General features: G+C 38.5%; 1 protein-coding gene across 5 annotated transcripts in view; it reads left to right on the forward strand.

Annotated features, from left to right (window-relative positions):
* Positions 1-26437, forward strand: part of SIK2 (salt inducible kinase 2) — a 127528-nt gene that overhangs the window by 18786 nt on the left and 82305 nt on the right. For all 5 annotated transcript variants that reach the window (XM_082684288.1, XM_082684286.1, XM_082684289.1 and 2 more), the window contains exons 2-3: positions 869-985; positions 3746-3809. In XM_082684288.1, coding sequence (XP_082540414.1) covers positions 869-985; positions 3746-3809 — 181 coding nt within the window. The remainder of the gene's footprint in view (positions 1-868; positions 986-3745; positions 3810-26437) is intronic.

A 26437-nucleotide genomic window follows, 5' to 3' on the forward strand; every position in this document is an offset into this window, starting at 1 on the left:
TGCAAGGTGAGTCCTATATCCTTAGATACCTTTTAGGAGTACTGAACTATTAAAACACATACAGTAATGGATAATAAAAATTATCTTGAAACAACATAAAACTGAGTTATGTTCAGAATACTTTTCTGTAGACTGTGAAGTACATTTTAGAGTTTCTTCTTCAGTGGTTCATTTGGTTAAGCTTTTGCCTTTGCTCAGGTCATGATCCCAGGGTCCAAGAATTGAGGCCCACATTGGGCTCCCCACTTAGTGGGGAATCATGCTTCTCCCTTTCCCTTGCCCCTCCTCCATTTGTGTGTTCTCTCTCTCTCAAATAAATGAATAAAAACTTTAAAAAAAAAGTTTAATCCAGTTGGTATCTTTCATATGAATTGATTTTAATACTTTAGCCATCCCCCCCCACCCCCGAAAGCTATGTCTATATTCTTTGGAAGCTATCACTTGCTTTTCTAGAAAAGCGGTATTTCAGTACAGCAGAACCTGCCTTCTGCTTGGCTGATCAATTATTTACAGGTACTTTGCAGCAGGCTGATAACTGGTTGAAGCTGCTGAGCTTTATTTCTTCAATTTATAAGTGGAGTAAAACATTACAGTTCTATTAAAAGAGAAATATGTTTTATTAAAGTAGCTCTGCAGAGTTCTTCCCCTTAGCACACTAAAGGTGCTCCTAAACAAAATCACCAAAGTGCCTCACATGTGGTGGGTGTCCAAGAAATACTTGCTGAATGAATGAGTGTTGAATTTAAAGTATTTTTATTGGCCTAGGAACTAACAGGCAAAGTATCTGGTACTGTATATTCAAAAGATTCTTAGCTGGAAGATGTTAACTGTTGTATACTGATTGTAGTTATTTGTGCCTGGGACACAGGTGGCGATAAAAATAATCGATAAATCTCAGCTGGATGCAGTGAACCTTGAGAAAATCTACCGAGAAGTACAAATAATGAAAATGTTAGACCACCCTCACATCATCAAACTTTATCAGGTAGGATGTGACCTTATTCCTCTCCTTGCTTCTCACATCATCCTGTTTTCTCTTTTGCATTGTCTTTCTCTTTTATGTTATTTTTTTAGTCCATAAAAAAGGAATAATTATGTAGTTTTTATTAAGTTGAGTACCCATTTTCTATATTTAAGTAAAAAATTAGGAAATAAAAAACTGGTAGCTTTTTTTTAAGTTGTTTCTCAGACTGTAGGTTATTTAATTAAAAAGTTTGTAGTTACGTATTTATGATACTCAAACCTGTTGGCTTTTTGTGGTTGTACCATAAATGAGGATATGGCAGTTTTGCTTATTTAAGAAAATACACTGTTTATGTTTTATGAAATACAATGTTAAAATAGTATATTACTTATAATACTTAGAGCCAAATCTTATATATTTTGTTCGGGTTAGTTTGTCAGATAAAGTAAAGGAGTATTTTTTTAAGAAATCAACTTTATTGAGATAGCATTTTTGTAAAATAAATTGTACCCATTTCAAGTAGAAGCTATGTTTTTTAAAAGAAAAACCTTCTCTGGGGTGCCTGGATGGCACAGTTTGTTAAATGTCTGACTCTTGTTTTCAGCTCAGGTCTTGATCTCGGGGGTTGTGGGATCCAGCTCCGTGGCTGGCTCTCTGCTCAGTGCAGAGTCTGTGTGGGGTTCTCTCTCCCTCTCCCTATATCCCTCCTCCCTACCCACTCATGCTCTCTCTCTTTCTCTAAAATAAATACATAAACCTTAAAAAAAAGATTTCTGATTTTTGAAGAGTAATTCATATTGAGGAATGATAATGTAACAAACTTTTTTTTAACACTTGTATTCCTTAATATGTAGAATTTTTATATTAGAAAATCTTTTTTTAGAGGTGAAGAGGGTCAGGGCATGAGGCAGGACAGAGGGAGAGGGAGACGGGGACTCCTAAGCAGGCTCCTTGCCCAGTACCAAGCCTATAACAGGGCTTGATCTCACAACCCTGAGATCATGACCTGAGCCAAAATCAAGAGTGCAGTACTAACCAACTGAGCCGCCCGGGTGCCCCTGTCGAAAATCTGTTACAGCACGCTGGCATAGGACTTTGATCTCCATAGTGTGATGCGGGCACACCTAGTGGTAGGCTAGACTCTGTCTGTACTGGCTTATAAGAACTGACTGTTAAATTTTCAGATGTTTTGCAAACCAACTAATACCATGTTAGTATCTCAAAATCAGCTATAGTGGGAGTATTTACACCACAGAAAACTGTTTACAGGTCAGGGCCTTTTTTTTTCCGCCACAGAGAGCTAATACTAGCACATTCCTCTGTGCACTCACATGGGTTAGCACAAGTGTCTCTTGGTCATAATAAGAAAATATTAATACTTCTATGCTTATTTTTTATATTTTTGTGTGCATTCTGTAATGTATATAGTGTGTTTATACACTGGCACAAGATGTAATTTGTATCTCTGCTTATGTTCATCTAAACATATGCACGCATATGTGTGTATACATGTACATGCATGTGTGATACACGCTTCACTAAACAACTTGTTACTGATAGAGATTTGTAATTAAAAAGGTGTGGAGACAATTGGAGACCATTACTATTACCATTAGAATGACAGATCATGGTGTGCCTCTCAAAACAGTTCTAAAGCAGCAGAAGGCTTCTTTGGTGGTATTTATATCAGAGTATTTCTCTTTTTAAGCTTTTTTTTGTTGTTGTTTGGTTTGGTAATTCCTAAAGAGGATACTTGTAAGAAACTAATCCACATCCTTATATGTCTGATGAACTATAAGCCGAACTAAGATTAAAGCTACCAGGTTTCACAGAATTCCATCTTTATTTGACCTAAGTAAGCAGTTGAATTGATTTGCTGTTTATCTTATTTCAACTCCAGTTGTGAGTAGCTCTCTTTGTTTTCCAACCTGATTGGAAATAGTCCTAAACCTACATGATAGGGCAAAATCAATTTCCAGCCTTTTAGTAGATAATGGTTAAATTTTCCTTGTTATCACATGCCAGTACATAAAAAGATGGTGTTACAGAGAATCTAAAATTCACTCATTTTGTACTTATAAATTGATTTCCTTTTGGTTCAGTATAATTCGAAATACCACATTTGTGACACTAATGTGCTTCCTTTCTGAACCTAGAAAACTGATTTGAATAAAACTGTACAGCAGTGGAGTTACAAAGAATCTTTTGAACTATTTTTAAAATAATTGTAGTTTGTAACAATATTACAGTAAACAAGGAGGAATATCCTATTTTGCCAGGTGATCAGGGCTACAGGCCTAATAAACTGAGCTCTGTTTTATTTATCTCTGTTATTCTTAATCAAAGTCTACCTATAGCACAAGACTAGAAAAGTCCATGAGAAGGTGGTAGAAAGTTGATCTTCAAAACTCCTGTTACCAATATTCGTGTTTTTTAACTTGAATGTGCATAACAGTCACACTTTGGTTTAAAAATTTTTTGTCAAAATGGAAATTCTGTGTCAGTAGGTCCGAGATGGGGCCCAAGATTCTGCATTTCTAACAGTTGCCTGGCAGTGCTGCTGCTGGTCCATGGACCACTCTTAAACAAGTGAGGACTGAGATTTCTCACAAAAGTGTTAGTAGAAGGGTATCGTCAGTCTTGTAAACTTAGCTACCTGCTGAATCATTCATTGGTGTTTTTATTAGTAGTTTTATTTAGTAACTCCATAGGATTTGAATTGCAGTAGACTAGAATTGCAGTCCTTTCCTGTTGGACTAATATGTAATTATTTATCAATAGGTAATGGAGACCAAAAATATGTTGTACCTTGTGACAGAATATGCCAAAAATGGGGAAATTTTTGGTAAGTATTTCTCTATTCTTTAAATTTGTTTTTAATTTGAAACTGTCACTAATCTTCATGAATGAAGTATTTCCTCTTGATTTTCCTGCTTAAGAGTTGGCAACATGAACTAGAAATTTTTAAGCATTAGAATATAATAAAATATTCAGTAAAACAAAGATAAGAAATATAATTTATTTTCTTGTATTCATGATGTTGATATGTTAAAGCTATTGCTTAATTCCCTCATCTGTGTGAGAGAGATCGGAGAATTACAGATGGACGAAACTTGCAGTCATATTGCAGGGGGGGTTTTCTTTCCTTTTGCCTTTCCTTTTATCTTCATTTTTTACCCTTCCTTCCAGGGGAAATACAATCAGCAAATACTTACCGAGTTCGTGCTATGTCCCAGGCATTGCTGTAGGTTTAGGGGATGCAATGGTGACCTAAATAACCTGGTCCCTGCTGTTGTGGCTCATACAGTTCAGTAAGCTACTGACTCTAGCTGTGTGGCCCCAGGCAAGTCACTGCAGCCCTGGGGGACTTGGTTTCTTTATCTCTAATAAGGAAAGGTTTTGATTAATTGGTTTCTGTGATCCATTCTAACCCTTACAAAAATTACAAATATTTTGTTCTAGTTTTCATCTTTTATTTTCATTCTTGTAGAGCCAGAAGAACACTGTAGGTCATCTAACCACTTTCCAGGTTTTTAACTTGAACATTTAAATCCAGAATGCTTTTTAAACAGCCTTAGTGAGGAATTATTCATATGCAGTAAATTGCACATATTTAATGTGTACAACTTAATACATTTTCACACACATAACACACACACACATGAAAGAAATCATCGCCACCATCAAGATACCCATAATTTCCAAAAGTTTTTTTGTGCCCCTTTTTATCTCTCTTGCCCCACCTCACCACCAAGCAACTACTGATTTGTTTTCTAAGTTTGTGTCTTGTAGAGTTTTATATAAATGTGGTCATACAATATATACTCTCTTTTGACAGGGGGGAGTGGCCAGCATTTTTCAGTATAAATATTTTATGATTTATCTATTTTGTTGTATGTATCAGCATATCATTTCTTTTCACTGCTAAGTAGTTTTATTGTAAATGGCTTTCTATTGTATGAATATACCCAGTTTATCCATTCATGTGTTAATAGATATGTGGGTTGGTTTCTGGTTTTGGCTGTTACACATGAATTGCTCTGAACCTTCATGTACAGGTCTTTAACTTATAGTCTACTTTCCAGTAACCGTTCACCATGTCACATATAGCATGAATCTTAAAATAATATACCATTATTTTGTACCTCCTGGCCTTTATGTTTTTGTTATACATTTTACTTATGCCTGTTTTATAAAATACAAAATACAGTCTTGTTGCTTTTGTTTAAAAAGTTGATTATGTTTTGCAGAGAGTTTTCAATATTTTTTAAAATCTTACATATATTTATGAGCAGAATATCATTGCTGCATCCCTGAATGTAAACGCACAATTTCATTTTCATTTCTTTGTGTAGAAACATACCTTCATCTGGTTTCATTTTTCTTCCATATGAAGGATTTTCTTTGGCATTTCTTGCAAATCAGTTCTGTTAGTGATGACATCTTTCAGCTTTTCTGGGTCTAAAAATCTTTGTTTTTGAAAGATATTTGTCCTGGGTATATAATTCTAACTTGGATATTTTTTCTTTTAGTACTTCAAAGATGTTGCTCCATTCTATATTTCTGACAAGAAAATACAGAATGGTTATGATATGTCTTTGTGTGGTTTTCTTCATGATTCTGTTCTCTGAACTCCCTGGATCGGGGAATGTATAGTTTCCATCAAATCCAGAAAATTTTTGGCCATTATTTTCTTGATCAGTTTTCTGGCCCACCCTCTCATCTTCTTTAGAGACTCCAATTACATGTATATTAGACTGTTTGAAATTGTTCTACAGCTCAGTGATTTTTTTTTTCCATTTTAAAAAAAGTTCCTTTGTCTCTCTGTATTTCATTTTGGATAGTTCCTATTTGTAGGTCTTCAAGTCCTAGCATCTTTTCTTCTGCAATGTCTAATTTGCCATTAATCTCATCCAGTGTACCTCTCATCTCAGACATTGCAGTTTTCTGCTCTGTAAACTTGATTAAGGTCTTTTTTCTTTCTTTTTTATATCCAATATGTCTTTAGTTATCTTTTTAAAGATCCGGAATACAGTTTTAGTAACTTGAAATGTCCTAATTCTGATCACTCTGTCAGTGCTGAATCAGTTTTGAACTGTTTGTGTTTCTCCCAAGTTTTGGTCAGGTTTTCCTGCTTCTTTACATGCCTACTCGTCTTTGAGTGGATGTCAGGCATTGTTAGTTTTACCTTGCTGGTTGTCATATACATTTGTGTTCCTGTACCTCTTCTTGAACTTTGATCTGGGACACAGTTAAGTTACTTGGAAACAGTTTATATCATTTGATCTTTTATAATTGGAGCAGTGCCCAGTGTAGGTATCATTATTTCCCACTTTGGAGTACTCTACCCTATGCCCCGTGAATTTGGGGCTTTTTTAGCCTGGTCAGTAGGAACAGTCAGTGTTGTTTTTTCTAATCCTTGTAGATAGTTCCTTTTCTGGTGTCAGATAGCTTTTTCACACACATGTGCCAGTCAGTACTCTCCTGGATGTTCAAGCAGGACCCTCACAGATCAAAACTTTGTACTGTGTGTACCTCTCTCTTCTTTGGTACTCTGTTTTGCTACCTCTGTTCAGCTTGTTCTCCCTGGACTCTCAGCTCTATCTCCTCAACTCAGGGACGTCTGTTGGGCTCTGCCTATGTCTCTCTTCCCTAACCTGTGGCCTACAACCTCTCTCAGGGTATTAGTTAAGGGTCCTCATGGGTTTCACTTCACTTATTTCCTGCCTCTCAGGGATCACTCTTCTTTTTTGCCTGATGTTCAGTGTACTGTAAACCAATGTCTCATATATTTTGTCTTTTATTTGTTGTGGGGGTGGTTTTGGGAGGGTAAATTCAATCCTTGTTACTCTATCTTGGTTGAAAACAGAAATCTCCAATCCTATCAAAATTATCTTTAATTTTAGCTGTTTTAAAAGAAAGAATTGAGGATGCCTAGGTGGCTTAGTCCATTAAGTGTCTCCCTTCAGCTCAGGTCATGATTCTGGGGTCCTGGGATCAAGTCCTGCATTAGGCTCCTTGCTCAGTGGGGAGCCTACTGCTCCCTCTGCTTGTGTGCTCTCTCTTCCTCTCTCTGACAATTAAATAAAAATCTTTCTAAAGGGACGCCTGGGTGGCTCAGTTGGTTAAGCAGCTGCCTTCGGCTCAGGTCATGATCCCAGTGTCCTGGGATCGAGTCCCGCATCGGGCTCCTTGCTCGGCAGGGAGCCTGCTTCTCCCACTGCCTCTGCCTGCCATTCTGTCTGCCTGTACTCGCTCTCTCTCCCTCTCTCTCTGACAAATAAATAAAATCTTTAAAAAAAAAAATCTTTCTAAAAATTAACAAAAATAATCGTGTATACTTCTGTAGTTTTGAGAATTATATAAAGTTGAATTCTAAAATAGTTCTGATTTAATCATTTTCTAATTGTATTTCAGGAAAGATATCTTGCCTTTTTAACTTTTTTTCTTTTTTTATGCTCCTTTTTTTTTTTTTAAGATTTTATTTATTTATTTGACAGACAGAGATCACAAGTAGGCAGAGAGGCAGGCAGAGTGAGAGGGGGAAGCAGGCTCCCTGCTGAGCAGAGAGCCTGATGTGGGACTCGATCCCAGGACCCTGGGATCATGACCTGAGCCAAAGGCAGAGGCTTTAACCCACTGAGCCACCTAGGCGCCCCTATGCTACTGCTTATTGAGCATATTTAAATTCTTAAGATATTTGTTTAGAATATTTGTTCTTAACTGATGCTACAGTGGAACGGTATGGACTTTGATGCCAAGCAAATCTGGCTTACCATGCTGGCTATACTGTACTGCTTGCATTGCTTGGGCAAGTTTCTTCCTTTCCTTTTCTTCTCTTTCTTTTCCTTTCTCCTTTTTTCTGTCTTCTGTTCTTTTCCTTTTTCTCTCTTTCCTGTTCTTTCTTACATTTGCTCGTTCATTCAGTTTAGTCAGTTTTGCAAGAAATCTTTACTGAAAACGAGTTACGTGTTACATACTCTTCTGTGTTGTAGGAGTACCACAAAGAAGAAAACAGACAAAAATCCCTGTTATGAATCTTGCATTCTGGTGTGTGGAGAGAGACCACAAAGAAATTAAGTGAATTGTGTAGTACATTAGGTGTGGTAAGTGGTACGGAGCTAGAACAAGAAAGGGAGGAGTTGGGAGGTAGGTACGTTTTTTACAGTGTTAAATAGAGCAGTCAGGGAAGGCCACACAGACATTTGAGCAAAGCACAGTCAGATAGATATGAGAGAAAGAGGGTTGTCCAGGGAGAGGGAAAAGTAAATGCAAGGGTCCTGAAGCATCAGTCTGCTTGGTATGTTCAAGGAATAGCAGGGAGGCCAGCATGGACAAAGAGAGGCAGGCAAGAGAGAAGAGCAAGAGTGTGCAGGGAAGAATGGGAGATGAGGTCAGAAAGGCAAATGGCAAGCAGGAGTGGGGAAGATTTGGGGATTTTGTAGGCCATCATAAGGACTTTGGCTCTTACCTTAAATAAAATACAGGAACCCTTTAGAGGGGCTTGAGGAAAGAAGTGATTGCATCTAATTTGACATTTTAAAAGCCCCACTCTGGTTGCTTTGTTGAGAATAGGTTGTAGTGAGTGAGGTGGAAACAGACCAGTAAGAAACTTGCAGTAGTCCTAGTGAAGGAGGATGGTGGCTTGGCAGGGTATAGCAGTGCACATAGTGCTATGGTCAGACATATGTTGTGAAGGAAGAATCCGTAGAGGGCACCTGGGTGGCTGAGTAGGTTAAGCATCCAACTCCTGATTTCTCCTGAGGTCTTGATCTCTGTCATGACATCAAGCCCCACGTAGGGCTCCATGCTGGGTATGGAGCCTGCTTAAGATTCTCTTTCTCCCTCTGTCCCTCAGCCCCCCTCTTCTGTTCATTCTCTCTCTGTCTCTCTTTAAAAAAGAGAGAGAAAGAAGAATCAGTAGGATTTCTTGATAGATGGAGACCACCTAAGGAGTGAGTGTGATTGGGGAAAAGACCAATGTCCTATCCCTAAGGCACTCAGACGTTAAAAGCTTGGGAAAATAGGAGGAGCCAGCAAAGGCGACAAGAGAATGCAGCGTTCTGGTAACCAAGTGAGGAAAGTGTTCTCAGGAGGGTGGTGTGAATTAACATCTATGTCAGATGGATAGATCAAGAAAGATGAAGAATGACAGTTGACCATTGAATTTGGCCATTGGTAAGAGCAGTGTTGATGGAGTGAGTGGGCCAAAAGCTACATAGAAGGGTTTTAACAGCAAATAAGAGAAGAAAAATGGAGAGGCAGTAGTCCATCCTTATAAGATTTTCTACTGCAAAAAGGGACACTAGAAATAGAGAAGTTAGTTGAGAAGAGCAGTGGAGTCAAGAGGTTAAGTCTTTACCCAGTGAAATATTTTTAAAGCTTGAAGCTATAGTTTTATGAGTAAACTAGAAATGGCTATTACTTGTGAGATGTCATTTCAGTGAAAATGGAATATTCTAAATTTTCTTTCTTGCCAAGATTTTTAATGTTAAAGCTTTGGATCACATTGTTTTATAGAAATTGAAATATGATTTTGGGATCTTAATGTGTATGTAGTTTATATTTAACATAAAATATCTAGGGTGCATGTCAAAGATTAGACAGAGTAAGCTGTAGACTCAGGTAGGTACAAGCAAAGAAGAGTCTTGGTAGCCAGCCAGTTTCTGATGTGAAGCCCATGAGGAAGTAAAACAGAAGTGAAAATATGCAGTCCATGGAACATTAATCAAGTAGTGAAAAATATGTATAAGATTTTAAGTGAATTCTAAACCAAAAATGTTTTAAGTCAATTGGAGGCTTAGTAGAGAAAGAACCACATAAATAGTGTTGAACTATGTATTAAGAACTATACATTAAAATTTACATTTTATGTTTATAACCTTGGAATTACTCTTTATTATACTTTACACATATTCCTTTAGTGCCTACTTCATGTTCTGTTCCTTTTTTTTAACCTTAGTTTCATATTTAGTTGGCCAGCAAAGCATACCCTGTGTTCTTGAAAAAGTGACTTGAAATTAAATCCTTCTGTTTCCACAGTCATCACCCTGATCTAGGCTTTCATCACCTCATGTCTCAATTATGAAGACCGCATGTCATACCAATCCCTGTTTCTTTTCCAAGCAAGTACATTTCTGATACAAGTCCTGCTTAAGCTTCCCCAGATACTGTATTTTATTATATTACTACTGTGTTCAGTAACCTTCATCTCCCATTGCCTTTTGGATAAAACCCAAACGCTTGCATTTGCAAGTAGGGTAGCTGCTCTCAGTAAATGATGTGCCCAACTATTCCTCCCAGAAATCTATGGATGACCCTTAGGTGTGGACAACCAAACCTCACATTATGCTGTCCATTTAGTAATCAAGTTTTCGTCTTTCTTTTTCCTTTTCTTTTCTTTTTCTTTTTTTTTTTTCTGTCTCTCTTGGTCTATAATTTTCTCTTCCAAGTTTTTATTTTTAAAAAAGTTAAAAATGTACCAATGTAAAAAGTCAAATAATTCTGCAAGGTTTGTTAGAAACAAGATCTGTTCCCCATCCTCCTCCCCACCCCCATTTCCCTTCCTCAGAAGCAACCACTTTCACTTCTCTTAGCTGATGAGATTTACCTCCTTTTCCCTAAGTAAAATGTTTACATCGCTGCTGCTAGCTTTTTCTATTTTAGGCATAATCTTTTGAATAGTTTTTTAATTCTTTCCCTAGTCCTATCTGTAAGAGGTGGTTTTTTTTTTTTTTTTTTTTTTTTTTTGAGAGAGAGAGAGTGGGTGAGAGGGAGAGCATGAGCCGGGAAGGGGGCGGGAAGGGGGGAAGGAGCAGAGGGAGAGGGAGAATAGACTCCCTGCCCTATTGCAGGGAGCCAGATGCGGGGCTCCATGTGGGGCTCCATGTGGGGCTCCATCCCCAGACTCCAGAATCATGACCTGAGCTGACAACAGATGCTGAGCCACCAGGTGCCCCTGAAAGAGACGTGTCTTAAGAGAGGTGTATAAAGACCAATTGTGAGAGACCCTGAGTGTTTGGACGAACGGTTTAGATTATTTCTTGGAGTGGGAATCTGAGAGCCAAAGGCCGTGATGTGTATAAAGACTTTTTTAAGGAAGATAAATCCAGCAGGGATATAGTAGTTTGAAATAGAAGAGAAGGAAAGAGGTCGTTTAGTAGACTGTTTTAATTGTCTAGAGAAAAGAGGTTAAATGCCTAGATTAGATGTTATTTGTTGGAGTCACAAGAAAAGATTTTAAGCAAAAGTCATTTCTAGTTCTAAAAATAACAAGTAATATTTCTTGTGCATTCCCTTTGTGTTGGGTACTATGTAAAGTACTTTTTATGATTTATTTGTTTAGACCTCACAAAAACCTTAGAAGTTAGGCACTGAACGATTCAGCACTTTGTCCAAAGTCACACAGCCAGTAAGTGGCAGAGTCTGAATTTGAGCCTTGAAATCCCAGAGCCTGTTTGTTAATAATTTACTCTACCACCTCTCAGGAGTTCTTACTGTCAAGAGGAGAATGTCAAGAGTTAGGATATAAAGCAAACATGATTAAAGAATATTTGCGATGTGGTTGACAGCAATAGAGAGTTCTGGTTCCCAACTAGAAAAATACAAATTAGATTTTAAGTATGGTGTTGGAGATAACAGCGGGACATTTATTTTGATATGACCTGTTGGCAGTTAAAGATATGAAAGCAGACACCGTTCAAATGAGAACTTAAATTCAGCAATAAAAAAACTACCCCCCAGTTTAACAATGGACAAAAGACTGGAACCAGACACTTCACAAAAGAAGATACATAAATGGCCAAATAAATGCATGAAAATTACTCATTGTTATGAGTCATCAGAGAAATATAAACTAAAAACTACAATGAGATAACGTTACATTATAAACCTGAATGGTTAAAATTTAAAAGGCTGATAGTACTAAATGCTAGTGAGATTATGAGCTAGTATTCTTACACACTGCTGGTGGGAGTGCAACGTGGTGCAGCCGTTTGAGAGAACTATTTCTCAGTTTCTTACCAAGTTTAATGGACATCTACCTGTTACCTAGCTATTCAGTGCCTAGGTATTTACCCAAGGAAAGTGAAAACAAATGTCCATAAAACAACTTGTAGAGTGGGGCACCTGGGTGGCTCAGTGGGTTAAGCCACTGCCTTCGACTCAGGTCATGATCTCAGGGTCCTCCTGGGATCGAGCCCCACATCGGGCTGTCTGCTCAGCGGGGAGCCTGCGTCCGCCTTTCTCTCTGCCTGCCTCTCTGCCTACTTGTGATCTCTCTCTCTGTCAAATAAATAAAATCTTTAAAAACAAAAAAACAACTTGTATAGTAATGTTCGTAGCAGTTTCTTCATAGGCAGGAACAACCCAAATGTTCATCAACAGAATGTATCCAAAGCACACTGTGGTTTAGCAGTAGAAGGGAAGACAACACAGCAGTAGAAAGGAAGGAACTACTCACACCTGCAGCAATATAAACAGATCTTACACACGTTATGCCCGGTGACAGAAGCTAGACACGAAAAAGTATATACTGTATGGATATATTTATGTGACGTTCTAGAATAGGCAATGCAAATACATAGTAATAGAAATTGGAAAGTGGTTGTCTCTTTTCACTCTTTCTGAGGTTGGGAAGAATTGACTGGTGGCCAAAGGAAACTATCTTGGGTGATGGGAAATATTTTTTATAATTATTTTGAGTGGTGGTTATAGAGAGTATACAATTTTCAGATCTCATCTAAGTAACCACCTAAGAATTTGCATTTTATTATATGTAAATTAAACCTCAGTAAATCCTTTTCTGTAAGAGAAAATTTATTAGTAAGAGTATAGAGTTGAGATTACCTGCACAGAAGTGATGAGTAAAGCTGTAATTATTAATGAAATCTCAGTGAGAAGGCAGCTAAGAAATGAGTTTTGATTATGCCTTCTTTAGAAGTGGAGAAGTGTAGTTGGTGGAGTAGAATCTTGGGCTGTAACGACAGTTTCTGTCCTGATCAGACAAAGGGGGAGACAGCTTGGAGTGTGGGGGCTATGTATTGGGTTATCAATAGATCACCACTAACTTTGAAGAGAATACTTTTCAATACACTGGGAGATAAAGCCAGATTTCAAGGAGTTAATAGACACGTGAATAGTGAGGATGGGAAGAAAGGTATTATAATAAAAGTATTTGGGAGGTTTTCAAGGTGGAAGGAAGGATGGAAGGAGAGAATTGAGGGATAACCAGGGTCTGTAGAATTCAGTATTGTGTCAAGGTTTTGGTTTTGGTGGTGGTCTTGGTGTTTGAGGAAGCTGGAAAAGAAAAGAATATAGGCAGCAAATGAGATGGTTGGTGAAACAAGCTCCCAGAGCAGATGAGATACTGGAGTCAAAAGCACGGAGGGAACGGTTAGCTTAGAAGAGAGGAGTTCGTCCTTCTCGGAGCAGGTAGCACACAGCTGCAGCTCCCGTGAGGATGAGAGCTGGTGCTGAGGACACGGCTGAGGATGCAGCTTTGGGGTAAAATAGAAGCAAGATGATTTTGTTAATATAGATTTAATTCATTATGTAATGTAGCAGATGAGACATCAGGGAAAGAGCAGTACATTAGACACCGTAGTGTGGGGAAAGGTTTAGAGCAGCTGGTTGTGCTCATGTGATAGTCAAGGGATGAATAAAAGCATCTGTAATTAGCAGGGAGGGAGTTACGGTAGACTCACAGTCATCCATGCTTTCCATCCCAGGAGGAGAAAAAGGAGGACAGTAAGAATGACCCAGATTGGGGACTGAAACAGTAGAAGGTCAAATGCATGTAGGAGTTGCTGTGGCCAGAGAGGTCAGAGTTGAAATGGCTGACCGGGAGCTCCAAGCTCAGGAGGGCGGTATGTGAAGCAGCAAAGGGGTCTCATGAGCTGAGAGGTAAGACCGCGGAGCAGTGAAGGATATGAGGGTGAAGTTCCTTCAGGAAAATAGTGTTCATATATGGAAACCAGACTCCTAACCTGGAGCCAGTACATAACTTCCCAGCAGCTTGCCACTTTCCAGTTCTCTTCTGCTCCTGGCACTGGTTACCCTAACCGTGCCCTGCTAATTCAGGAAAGGCTGTAGGTCTTTGCACTCCTCTCACCTGCTGCTGCTTTGCATAGAGAGAGGTTTCCTGTGCCATCTGGTTCTCATGCTCCATCGGACTCGCTTTACACCCAAAGAGTGATTTAGGCGGCCTGCGGGGAATGCGTCTACGGCATGTGATTCATGCCTTCTGAGGTCATGGCGATCATGCCTTTTCCTTCTGTTCAGTTCATCAGATCGCACCTCATTTTATAAACAGTTGATTATACCTTTAAAGAATTTGCCTTGATTATACCTTTAAAGAATAATACAAAAAACAGTAATTCTGAGATATAAATAAGAAAAAGAACTAATCAGAAAATGTATTCAAGAGTAGAAAATACTCATTGGAGGTAGAGAAGGAAATAGCTAGCAGGCAGTAGGGCCTAAGAACTTCAGATTTGGCTCTAAGCATTCTAGCTTTCAGGGTGAAAAAGAGATACAGTCATTTATAGAATTTTTTCTAAGTGAAAGACCTCTATTCCACAAAGCAAAACTTCTTGTTAGTAAATTTTTCCTTTGGGGTTTCTTATAAGAGATACAATGTAAGCATCTTTATAAAACAAAAATTCGACTGAAACTGTTAAAACTTTACAGGGGCTTCCATTGTTTTGGGAATAGGAATCCAGGATTCTTGCGGCGCCTAGGTGACTCAGTGGGTTAAGCCTCTGCCTTTGGCTTAAGTCATGATCTCAGGATCCTAGGTTCAAGCCCCGCATTGGGCTCTCTGCTCAGAGGGAAACCTGCTTTCCCCGCTCTCTCTACCTGCCTCTGTGCCTACTTGTGATCTCTCTCTGTCAAATAAATAAATAACATCTTTAAAAAAAAAAAAAAGAAGAAGAAGAAGGAGAGGAAGAAATCCAGGACTCTTATCAAGGCCAACAAGCATGATTACACTCCACATACCCTTTCTTTAAAAACAATAAAGATGATCATTTTTTGAACACTTACATATGCTAGAGATTGTGCTAAGTCCTATACGCGTACTATAGTCATTTTGTCTTTTCAAAAACCTTGCAAGATAGAGACTTACTAATGTCTCCCTTTTACAATAGAGTTGAGCCCTTTGCCCAAGTCACAGAGCAAACAGGCAAGCAAATGGCATAAGCAAAGCTCAAAGCCATAATCTGACTTCAGAGCCTAAGTTTTTAACAACTCCACTGTACTTACATGTCTTTGATCTTAAGCTTCTTCTTTCCTACTGAATTTGCACATTACTCTTTCTTCCTCTTCCGCCTGCGGGATCCTCTGCCCTCCCTTTATCCTCTTAAGCATGTCAATTAATTGAATTATGGTAGTAAATACCAATAAATTTAATGTTGTCATTAAAACTAAAAAACCAGGCAAAGCATGTAATGCTTTTGTCCACTTTGGTGGCATAATTATTCTTTTTTATCTTTCATGAAAATTGGAAGCATTTGAGCCCCTATCTTCAGTACTTTGAAAACTGGCCAGTGGACTTCTTACCAAATCTAATCTAATGACATAAAACCCATAACCAAGCTGATTTCCATATTGGTTCTCAAAATAGAAATGTGTAAATTTCCACATCTGTGCTCTTGCTGATCTAGAGCCTTAGAAAACCCTTTGTTCTTTACATATTCAAATCTTGCTTTTTACAAAGGCCTAGCTGAAGTTCTATTTCTTCAATGAAGTCTTTCTCAGTTAATTTTGTCTACATTTTCTTTTATAAGACCATTATAGTTCTTTTTTCTGTCCAGCTCATCTTGGACTTTACATGCTGCGTTTCATTATTATTTAAAGTTTTCATGTGTATCTTTTTATTTCTACTAGTTTATAAACTGCTGAGGATTTAGCACCGTATATGGCATCGTTTAAACGCTTGTTGAGTGAATGTTGAATGTTAGTCTCCTTCAGCCTTACGTACCTTGTTCACTCAGGGAAGCCAACATGAAAACATTGTCAGGTGAAGCACAGGTACTTCTTTGTTCCGTTTTTTGAAAGGAGTTTTCTGTTGGTTTACTCTTAGGAGATAAACCTGCATGAGGAAATACTGACTGAACCAGGGGAGAAGACTGGCTTTCTCCAGTGTACTAAGCAGTTTTGAGTCCTTGCTGCTAGTTATCGGCCTCCAGTTACACTCTTCTTGCAACTCCCACCCCTCTCTAAAAGAGCTTTTTCAAAGTTATTTTGTGATGGTACTGGTAAATAAGTACATACAAATTTAATCATATAAAAACGTTCTTGTTACCTGTTTTGTATATGGCAGTTGGTGCTCATCTCTGAAGGATACGGTTTCCTTGTCCTGACAGCACGGCATATGTAATGGTCATTGAATTTGCCCAAAAGAGCCTTGGGTTACTAATTAAAAGATTTTGACTCTTTAAAAATTGTCCTTTGGAATCATAGGTGTGATTGATGAAGGTTATTCAAGATTCTTACATTCTTTAGAACTATTTCTCAAAATTTGTCTGTGTGGTCACATATAGTAAACGGTGCAAAAATCCCAGGGTGGTCACCTCGCCAGACAGTTTGGGCACTGTTCAAACAATTAAACCGGTAGTCAGCAGATTCCGGCCTGGTAATTAAATTACCCCGGGCCTTTGTTTTCCGATTTCTGCTCCTTGATATGCTGGCTGTGTCTTTCCAGGCCAAGCATGTGCCTGAGGTTTATTGATTCATTTCCTGTATTTCCCTTTCAGTGGTAACCTATTAGGATGCCGGCTGGGTGATTGAAAAGGGGCTTTGTTTTAGGCAGAATACCTTTAGACACTTGGCTTCTCAGAGAACCTAAGGGACAATTTTTGTGGCCTTTGGTCACTGTCTTAACAGTATGAAGATCATGTTAGAAAAGTTGTTCATTTGCCTTTCTTTAGGCGTTTAAATAAGCTTTGGAGGTTTTACCCACTTGAGAACACCAGTATGACTCTAAGTTTTATGGTTATTAGCCTGCGTGCCAGTGCTGCCATCACTTCTGTCACTTCTTCTATTGTGGCTTTATTTTGGATAATTTCTCACTTAAATTACTTCAGCAGCCTCACATCTCTTTCTTTCTCTGAACCCATCTTCCCATGTTGCTGTCAGAATGATCTCTCTAAAAGGCAGATATAATCTGTGCAGTTCTCTGCTTAAAAAATTTCCGTGGCTCCCCAGTGCCTTCAGCATAAATTCAGAAGTGAGTACAGAAGTGGCACAGTGTTGCCTACCTTTCCAGGCACGTCCCCATTACCTGCCTTAGGAGTTCCACCAGGTGAATGTAACCTCCGGTGTGGGTGTGCGGTTGAAGGTTGCCTTCACGTACGTGAGGACGGTAGAGGTCAACGTAAAAAGAGATTAAGATGGTGGATTCTTCAGAAGGGGCATGCAGATGTTGAATCATGTAGTTAAAATGAGACTTCTTGGATATAAAATTTAGGATCTGTGCTTTTGAATATTTATTAGACACGTGTCATGTAATTACCTTTAAAGAGGTCAGATCTAATTATTATTTGTAAATCTCTCTGGCTGACATTTAAGGGAAACTGGTAACTGCATGAAAGAGCCAGCATGAGTCATGATTCAAGAAGTTGTCCTTACGCTCCCCCTCATCTGTGTTTAAATTGGGTTAGACATTAAAAGAAAAGTCCAGAGTAAGGTCTGTTTGATAGTCCTAGATGTAGCTTTTAGTATAAACATCCTGGAGCAAGCTGTATAGCATTTCTGAACCTCATTGTCTCCTGAAAATGGGGGGGGGGGGGTTGTATGAGTCTATTCAGTACTGTGTGCTGGAAACTGTCAACGGTGCTGGGGATTTACAAGAAAAAAAAGGAGCGAGCCACTTGGCCGGTACACTGGGAGAGTTCAAAGCAGATCGTCCAGATCTACAAAGCCGACGCCTGTACATCTCAGGACACAAAGTTTAGTTTCTGAACATTTGATAAATGAAACGGATTTGTCAGAGATGATTAATTAAATTGTTTTTAGGCTTCGTATGTTTGGAAATATAAGCATGACGGGCCTCGAGTGAATAGACAAGTTTCTGAAAAGCAGCCCCGTTTTCCTCTTAACTTCTATTTTCATTTCAGCTATCTCCTGCTGATTCCTGGCAGCCTGCCTTTAGTTATGGTTCAGAGCTGCCATTCTGTGCTGTGAGCGGCGAGCTTCTCCCATGTCTGGCAGCTGCAGCAGGCTACAGAGATGGGAGAGAGAGAAGCATCAGCTATTCTGATCTTGGCCATAACTGTACCCAGCTGAATTCTATTAATGTGAGGCTTTTGGCAGTCGTGTTTTCTGTTTCTTTTAGGATGAATTTCTATTAAGTAAATCATTCTATTAAGGAATTTCAGTAAGATTGAATTAATTCAGAGAAAGCTACTTCTTTGTTTGTGAAAGGGGAGAACCAGAGGTAGATTTTATCTGCTAATTAAGGTGATAAGAGAGATTTCCTACTTAGAATAAAATGGGAAAACTGTAGTCCACATCGGGAATGGTTTTTTCTTTCCCTTTGGGAGAATACTTATTCTGCTTTCAGAAAGAGGTCTCTGAGTGAGACCTCTGAGACCTTGTATTTCTGAAAATGCCTGCATTTTATGCTCATACACAAATAGCCTCAATGTGCTATTGGTCCGTGGTCTACTTTCGTGTTAAAAAAAAAAAAAAAAAAGTTTATTTCCATCAAAGCAATATATTGTTTATTGAGGGTCATTTGTGTATCAGACAGAGTTCTGGATGCTCAGACCATGTCAGTAAACATCATCCTTGCTCTCTTGGAGTTCATATTTAGTGAGGGTGTTTCAGGTCAGGGAGATTAAAACAACAGGTACTGTCAGTATTTTAGAGAAGGTGAGGAAGATAAGGAAGCCAGGATGGGGATGAAGAGGAGTTCTTAAAAGATTCTCAAAGAGGGGTGCCTGGGTGGCTCAGTGGGTTAAAGCCTCTGCCTTCAGTTCGGGTCATGATCCCAGGGTACTGGGATCGAGCCCTGCATTGGGCTCTCTGCTCCGCAGGAAGCCTGCTTCCTCCTCTCTCTGCCTGCCTCCCTGCCTACTTGTGATCTCTCTATCAAATAAATAAATAAATTCTTAAAAAAAAAAAAAAAAGATGTTCAAAGAAAGCCTCTTTGATACATATTTGAGCCGAAACCTGAAAAAGGGGATGTACTGGAGTAAATTTTTCAAGACCTTCTATGTCCTGAGATACAGCTTATCTACCATAATACTCAATAGTTTGTCTTGGAATAGAATTTTAAGTTGGAAATAATTTCCCTTCAGAATAATGAGGACATTGTTCCATTGTCTTGTAGTTCCAGGATTGCTTTTGAAAAGCTTTAAGTGATCTGAATCCCGATCCTTTGTTGTGAATTACTGTTTTCTGTCTGTGAACTCATAAGTTCTTCTCTTTGTCCCCAGTGTTCTGAAGTTTCACAGTAATGTTTCTTGGTAAGGGTCTATTTTGCTTCATGGTGCTGGGCTATTATTGGTGGGCCCTTTTAATCTAGAAACTCCTATCCTTTGGTTTCAGGAAATTGCCTTGAATTACTTGGCTGATGACTTCCTTTCCTAATTTTCTCTGTCATCTTTTTCATGCATGCCTACTCTTCAGATACTGACTCTCCTGGGCCAGCCCTCTGATGCATCCATCCATCCATCCCTTCTCTTCTATTCTGTTCCTTCCTTTTCTTTTTTCTTTTCTTTCTTTCTTCTCTTTTCCATGTCTTTATATTTTTGCTCTGCTTTCTGGGAGATTTCATAAACTTTTTATTCCAACTATTCTTTTGCTATCGTATTTTTAATATCTAGCAGTTTATTTTGTCCCCTCATTTTTCTTTTAAAATAATACCCATTTTTAAATTTGATGATTCTACAATGTCTTAGCTTTCTGAGAACAACCATAATTTCTTTATATTTTCTTTATCTCTCTTTTTTTAAGATTTTATTTGTTTGAGAGAGGGAAAGCATGGGTAGAGGGGAAGGGCAGAGGGAGAGGGAGAAGCAGACTCCCCACTGAGCAGGGAGTCCAACATGGGGCTCAATCCCAGAACCCCAGGATCAGAACCTGAGTCAAAAGCAGATGCCCAACTGACTGAGCCACCCAGGGGCCCTATACATTCTGATTTTTTCCCCTCCAAGTTGATTTTTTTTTTTTTCTGTTCAAGTGTGTGTTTTGATGTATATGTCTTATGTTTGTTTCTTTAGATGTTTACCAGATGTATTTGGTTGCAAATTCCTAGTTAACAGTGAGGAACTAAGTGGCTGACTGTAAACTAAGCCAATGGTGGGATTTGTCAGCTGAGTTTTACTGTAGGAGTGGTCTGATTTGTTCTTTCATTGGAGATTCCCAGTTTGTGTATCTTTATTCTTGAATTGACAGAGTCGCAAGAGAATATTCTAGCAGTCTTCTTCTGAAAAGCTAAAGGCCTGAGTGCCATAGTTTTGGCTTCGGAGGGAGGAAAGGCTGAGGATGTCAGTATCCAGGATGCAAATGTTTGCTTAAACTCCCTGTTTTCAGTGTGGTATCCCTGTCTTCAACAGTGCCGTACCTCTAGAAACCCTGTGTTTTTAGAGAGAAAGAAACCGTTCTGTAGAAAGTAGAGACTAAGCCTCCAGATTTCTCCTCGAGTAGAAGTCAGGCATTCATCCAGTTACATAGAAGGAGAGGTGAGATGTCAGGACCGAATTGCTTCTTAAACACCTTCAGCTGGGGCGCCTGGGTGGCTCAGTCGGTTAAGCATCCGACTTGGTTTCAGCTTAGGTTGTGATCTCACAGTCGTGGCATCGAGCCTTGCGTCAGGCCCTGCGCTCAGAGTGGAATCTGCTTCAGATTGTCTCTCCCACTCATGTACTCTCTCTCTATCTCAGATTTAAAAAAAAAAAAAAAGCACCTTCAACTGATCACCCTTATTTTACCTTTACTAACACCAACTTTCAGAGTTCTTTATACCATCAGTTTCAAAGTCCTTGGTAGCTTCTGGGTGAATCCTGTTAATTCAAAGTGTTTTCTTTCCACTGCTGAGACTTCAAGTTTCTCAAGTTGATTGAGGTTTATATTTCAACAGTTAGATTTTTTTGGTTTCCAAGTTCTCTCATTGAATTGGTTCTTTTTCCCATTTTCTGTTTTTCTTAGATGTGCCATATTCCCTTATTTCTGGGAAGATATTAAATATATATTTATCTCTAGATACTTTTTTCGCATCACCACGTTTCCTTTAAATATTTAAATATCAGGCTCATATCAATATGAGCTTGGGTGGCTCATTCGTTGAGCATCTGTCTTTGACTTAGGTCACGATCCCAGGGTCCTGGGATCGAGCCCAACATTGGGCTTCCTGCTCAGCGGGAAGCCTGCTTCTCTCCCTCTCCCACTCCCCTGGCTTCTGTTCCCTCTCTCACTGTGTCTCTCTCTCTGTCAAATAAATAAATAAAATCTTCAAAAATAAATTTTAAAAATAAATAAATATTTGAGTATCAGTATAATAACTTTTATGTTATTGTCTGGTAATTCCATCTGAATCTGTTTCTATTGTCTGTTTTTCTCCTGGTTTATTGGTTACATTTTCCTGCTTGTTGGTATGTCTAATACTTTTTTTTATTGGATGCTGGACATTGTGAACTTTAGACGGTTGTTTCTGGATTTTGTTTTCCTTTTAAGAGTGTTGAGCTTTGGTAAACAGTTACAGTTGTTTAATCCTTTCAAGTTTTGTTAAGGTTGGCATGAGAATATAACCTTTTCACTAGAGATAGGTTAGCCTCACTACTAAGGTATGATCCTTCTAAGATCTCTACTAAATGCTTTGAATGATCAGTGAGAACCCTCCACTTTGACTGGTGGGAATGTGAATAATTCTCAGCACACTCTGAGCTCTGGAAACCATTCAGCTACGGCACTCAAGTTATTCTTTGCCCAGCCTAGTAGGATTATATCCTGTGCAAAAGTACAAAAGTATGTACAAAAGACTTGACACCCCATGCAGGTCTGTAAGCTTTTTTTCCTGCATAGCTCCCTTCTCTTCAGAACTTTGCTCCACATCTTCCAGCAATCTCAGTCTTCTAACTCTAATTCCTTCTCCTCTACTCAACAAGCCAGCTGTACTCTGCGCGGGCAATCTGTCCCTGCTGGGAAGTGCACAGTGCTTCTCCAGACAGAAGGCCGGATCATAGGCCTCTCCTCACGAGTTTCACCTCACTCAAGGATCTCAGTCCTATGTTGCCTGTTGTCCAGTGTCTGAACTGTTTTGGCCAGTTTAAATGAAGGGTACATCTGGCTCCTGTTACTACAATCTGGCTAGAACCAGAAGTCAACATACCTGTTTTAAAATCCTACTCTGATTGTACTCCTCTTTGGGTGTGTTCTTCATTTGTTGAGCCTGTGTTCTATGCTGAATGAGATTTACATTCCTCGAGAGTTTGCTCTCATTCTGTGATTGGATAAGCATTTTTGTAATTGAAATTTCTGGTTAGACTTTCTCCTGTATCTGTTAATGCATCCCACTTGGGAAGAGGACTAATACCTGACATTGGAGTTTTCACTTGATTTTCAGTGAAAATAAAGGAGCAAGTAGAAAATATTTCTGAACTAGACATCCCCGGTGACTGATTTGGGAATGAATGCTTCCCTCTTTTCCAGGTGTCATCAGCCAGCCAGGACACTGCCCTGTCTCTTTAAGATCTTGTACACATTACTCCCTGCTGGGGTCATATTCCCTGTCACTGCCCAGAGGTACTGGGCAGGGGATGAACATGCGCTGGTTTGACTTGGATATACCCACGGTGGTTTTCCATCTAGTAACCCTGTTGATTTTTCCCTATTGAATTCGACCTTTGGGCATGGAACACTGGTAGCGCTGTTGGCTTTCTTTGTTACCCCTTAAGATCCCTGTTGATCTTAGCCGATGATTTTCCTCCTTAATTTGGTTTGGTCGTTGTACATCACAGAATTATTCCCAGTGTCTAACCCTTCATTTCCTTTTCTCTTGTATGACTACTAAAAAACTTTCTGCCTTTTCCAGGATTCGATGTAGGAAGGGAAAACCAGCCAGTTCTCAGTCTTGACATAGCCAGAATAATCTCTTTGACCCTGTCTATGTTCAGCCATTTTTGTAATAGATTTGCTTTTCATTAAATATTAGTGTTTTTAAAAATAAATATCTAATCTTACCATTGGTAAGGTTGTTTGGCTCTTCAAGAAAAATTCTCTAGGTATTTGAGGGTGAGGGTACTCCCTAAAGAGAGAATCAAAGATACAACTATGCTATAATAGGGTATTTGGTAAGTGCTATTAGAAAGTACAAGAAAAGTTCTGTAGAAAGTCAGAAAGCAATAACAATCATTAACAAGCAGTGGTAATATTTGCAGAGTGTAGAGTTACAAACTCTGTGGCCATACAGCATCTGTTAAAGGTCACCAGTGATCTAATGGCCAGATCTGCTGCTTTTTAGTCCTCATTCTTTGTCTTCACTGCAGCAACTTGACACTCAGCAAGCACTTTTTCTTGGAAATTTTCTTCTGTGACATGTTTCTGTGACATGTTTCTGTTCCTGCTTTTACAACTTGTCTAGCTTTCTCATTTTCCTGTCCTGTAAGAGAGTTCTGTATATTCGCCAACTGTGATCCGAAAGCTTTACTGCCTTTAGGAAGATGATTCTCAAATCTTCGACCTGAGCCTTTACATTAGCCTGAACTCGAGATTCTTACTTTCTGCCTTGATACCTGGAAAATAAATGACAAAGCCGAGCACATTACCTTCTCTTCCTCTAAGTAAGCTCTTCTGTGTCTAGAGTTCTGTCACCAGTTTGACCGTGCGTGTTGCCACTGCATATCTTCTACCCCTCCTCCTTCCTGTTTTTATCTAGTTCATCGCCTAGTCTTACGGGTTTTTTTTCTTAGAAATATTTCTCATTTCTGGCTTTTATATTTCATTTAGTTCCTTATTAATTCACTTTGGACTCACGATTAGCATTCCAAGTGCTCTCTTGCCTCCGGTATTTCCCTTATCAATCTGTCCTGTGCACAGTTGCCAATTTAATCTAAAGCTAATTCATTCACATTCTCTTGTTTTGTCTGCTGTAAAGTACCATTATCAGGTTATGTATCTTTTTCCTACTCCACTGTGATTTTCTCAAGGGCGCAGGATCTGTATCTCATTCATTTTCTCTATCCTCATTACCCATTAAAGTGTCTGGCACACATGGTATGCGCTCAGCTGAGTGACCAAGACTTGCTCTGTTTTGAAGGTGTACTGTATTTTGAAATGGAGAGTAATCAAGCAGTCGTTCCAAATGTGTAAGTAGATTTTATTTTTTGGTAACAACTTTTTGATAATGAACTAATAATTTTTGAATACTGACTTTATTGACTGACAAAAAGTGGACAAGTACCTTGTGAACCCCCCAAAAAACCCATCAGCATTATAGTAAGGCATATATCTAAAACCTATATGTCTGCTGCAGTGTCAAACACATATAGAAAATACCATTTTCCCAAAAGGAACTGAGAAAGGGGGAAACATTTTTCCTAACATATTGGCCACATGGCATGTTTCTCTCTTTCTAAATGACTGCTGTCAGCATTTGTCTTGCTGAGAGCAGTATTATTATCATTGATTTTAGAAAATTCAAATTTGTTTGGAATGAGAAAAGCTCTGCTACACATTCACCTCTTAGTTTATTTTCAAACTTTTATCCTAAGTGTACAATATGTCTTGGGCTGAAAAATGTGAAGAAATAGGAGGAAGAGGACAGTGAAAAGACTCAAACTGTCACAAGAAGATTTTGCTTTTCTACGTAGCGCAAGGAATTTGAGTTACATCTAACACTGCTTTATTTACTAACACACTTAAAAACTGTCTGAACCTCTAGGGTTTACTTAGAGTACAGATAGCATGGTCATAGAAAATTAGAAATTCATAAAACTTTTCATTTTTTTGTTCCTATCTAGTCATTCATTTACATGGTTTTCCTTTTTTTAAATTGAAGTGTAATTTATATACAAAAAGTGCATAACTTAAATTTATAGCTTGATGAACTTGATGAATTTTCTGCGTATGGGTCTTGTTAGGTAGATTTCTCCTAAGAATAGATAACATTTCCTTCACTCTAGAAAGTTTCCTCACAGTCAGAATCCCAAGAGTTACCATAGATTACTTTTGCCTATTTTTGATTTTCAGATAAATAGAATAATACTCTTTTGTTTCCACTTCTTTTACTCGACCTTCCATTGATGAGATCCATTCATGTTACTGTATGTTTCAGTAGTTCCTTCTTTTTCATTGATACTATATATTTTTAAGTTTATCTTTTATGTTTGACAAAGTAATATGTTTATTGAAGAAATTTTGGAAAGTATGTAAAAGGTACGGGTGAAGGTGGGGATTGATCCCAGGACCTGCAGATGAAGACCTGAGTCAACAGCAGATGCTTGACATCTGAGTCACCCAGGTGCTCCAACAGCACCTTTATTGCTCTCAGCAGTAAAGAAAGCAATGCACTACACTCTATGAATGACTCTTAAAAATATGTTACTGAGGGAAAGAAAACTCCTAGAAGAACACATTCTATTTACATAAAACCCCCAAATATGTAAAAACTAAGCTGTATTGTTTGGGGATACCTCCTTAGTATAATTACTCTCTTAAAAAAAGAAGAACAGGATAGGGTTATCTCTGAAGAGGGAGGAAGTTGTGATTTTTCAGGGGAAAGTGGGAGAGGTGCATCTGGGATGCTGGAAATGTTCAAATGTTACTTCGTGTGTGTGAGTGTGTGTTATTTGATGGCTTTATTGAGGTACAGTTGACATACCTTAAGCTTCCTCATACCCCTTTGTAGTCCTTCCCTCTAGCCTGTCCCTTCTCATTCCCTCACCCCTAGGCAACCACTGACTCACTGCCACTACCAATTAACCTCTAGAATTCTAGAATTTTATATAAATGGAATTATATGTAGTATGTACTTTCATTTTTATCCAGTTGCTTTCTTTCAGTCAGCATAATTATTTTGAGATTCATCTACAGTGTTACATAGATCAGTAGTTCATTCCTTTCAATGCTGAGTTGTATCCCCTTGTTTGGATATCACAATTTGTTTACCTGTTCACCTATTAATGGATGTTGGGTTTGTTTCCAGTTTCTGGCTATTACAAATAAAATTGCTACAAACAGTAATATACAAATCTGTGTATAAATATATACTTAACTTTTCTCTTGATTGAATACTTAGGAACGAAGTGGCTGGATCATACGATAGGTATATATTTAACTTTCTAAGAAATACACTTTTGTACCCACTTCACCTCCTCCCATAGAACAAGAAAACATTTTGGGCTAATAAATATATTTCTGTAAAATTATTTTAAGTCACTATGTAGTAATCCATCAATTAAACATAATGTGTTTAACCAGTTCTTTGCAGATGAACATTTAAATCTCTTCTATTATTATAAACATTACCAT

The sequence above is a fragment of the Mustela nivalis genome (assembly GCF_964662115.1).
Source record: "Mustela nivalis genome assembly, chromosome: 9".
Classification (NCBI taxonomy): domain Eukaryota; kingdom Metazoa; phylum Chordata; class Mammalia; order Carnivora; family Mustelidae; genus Mustela; species Mustela nivalis.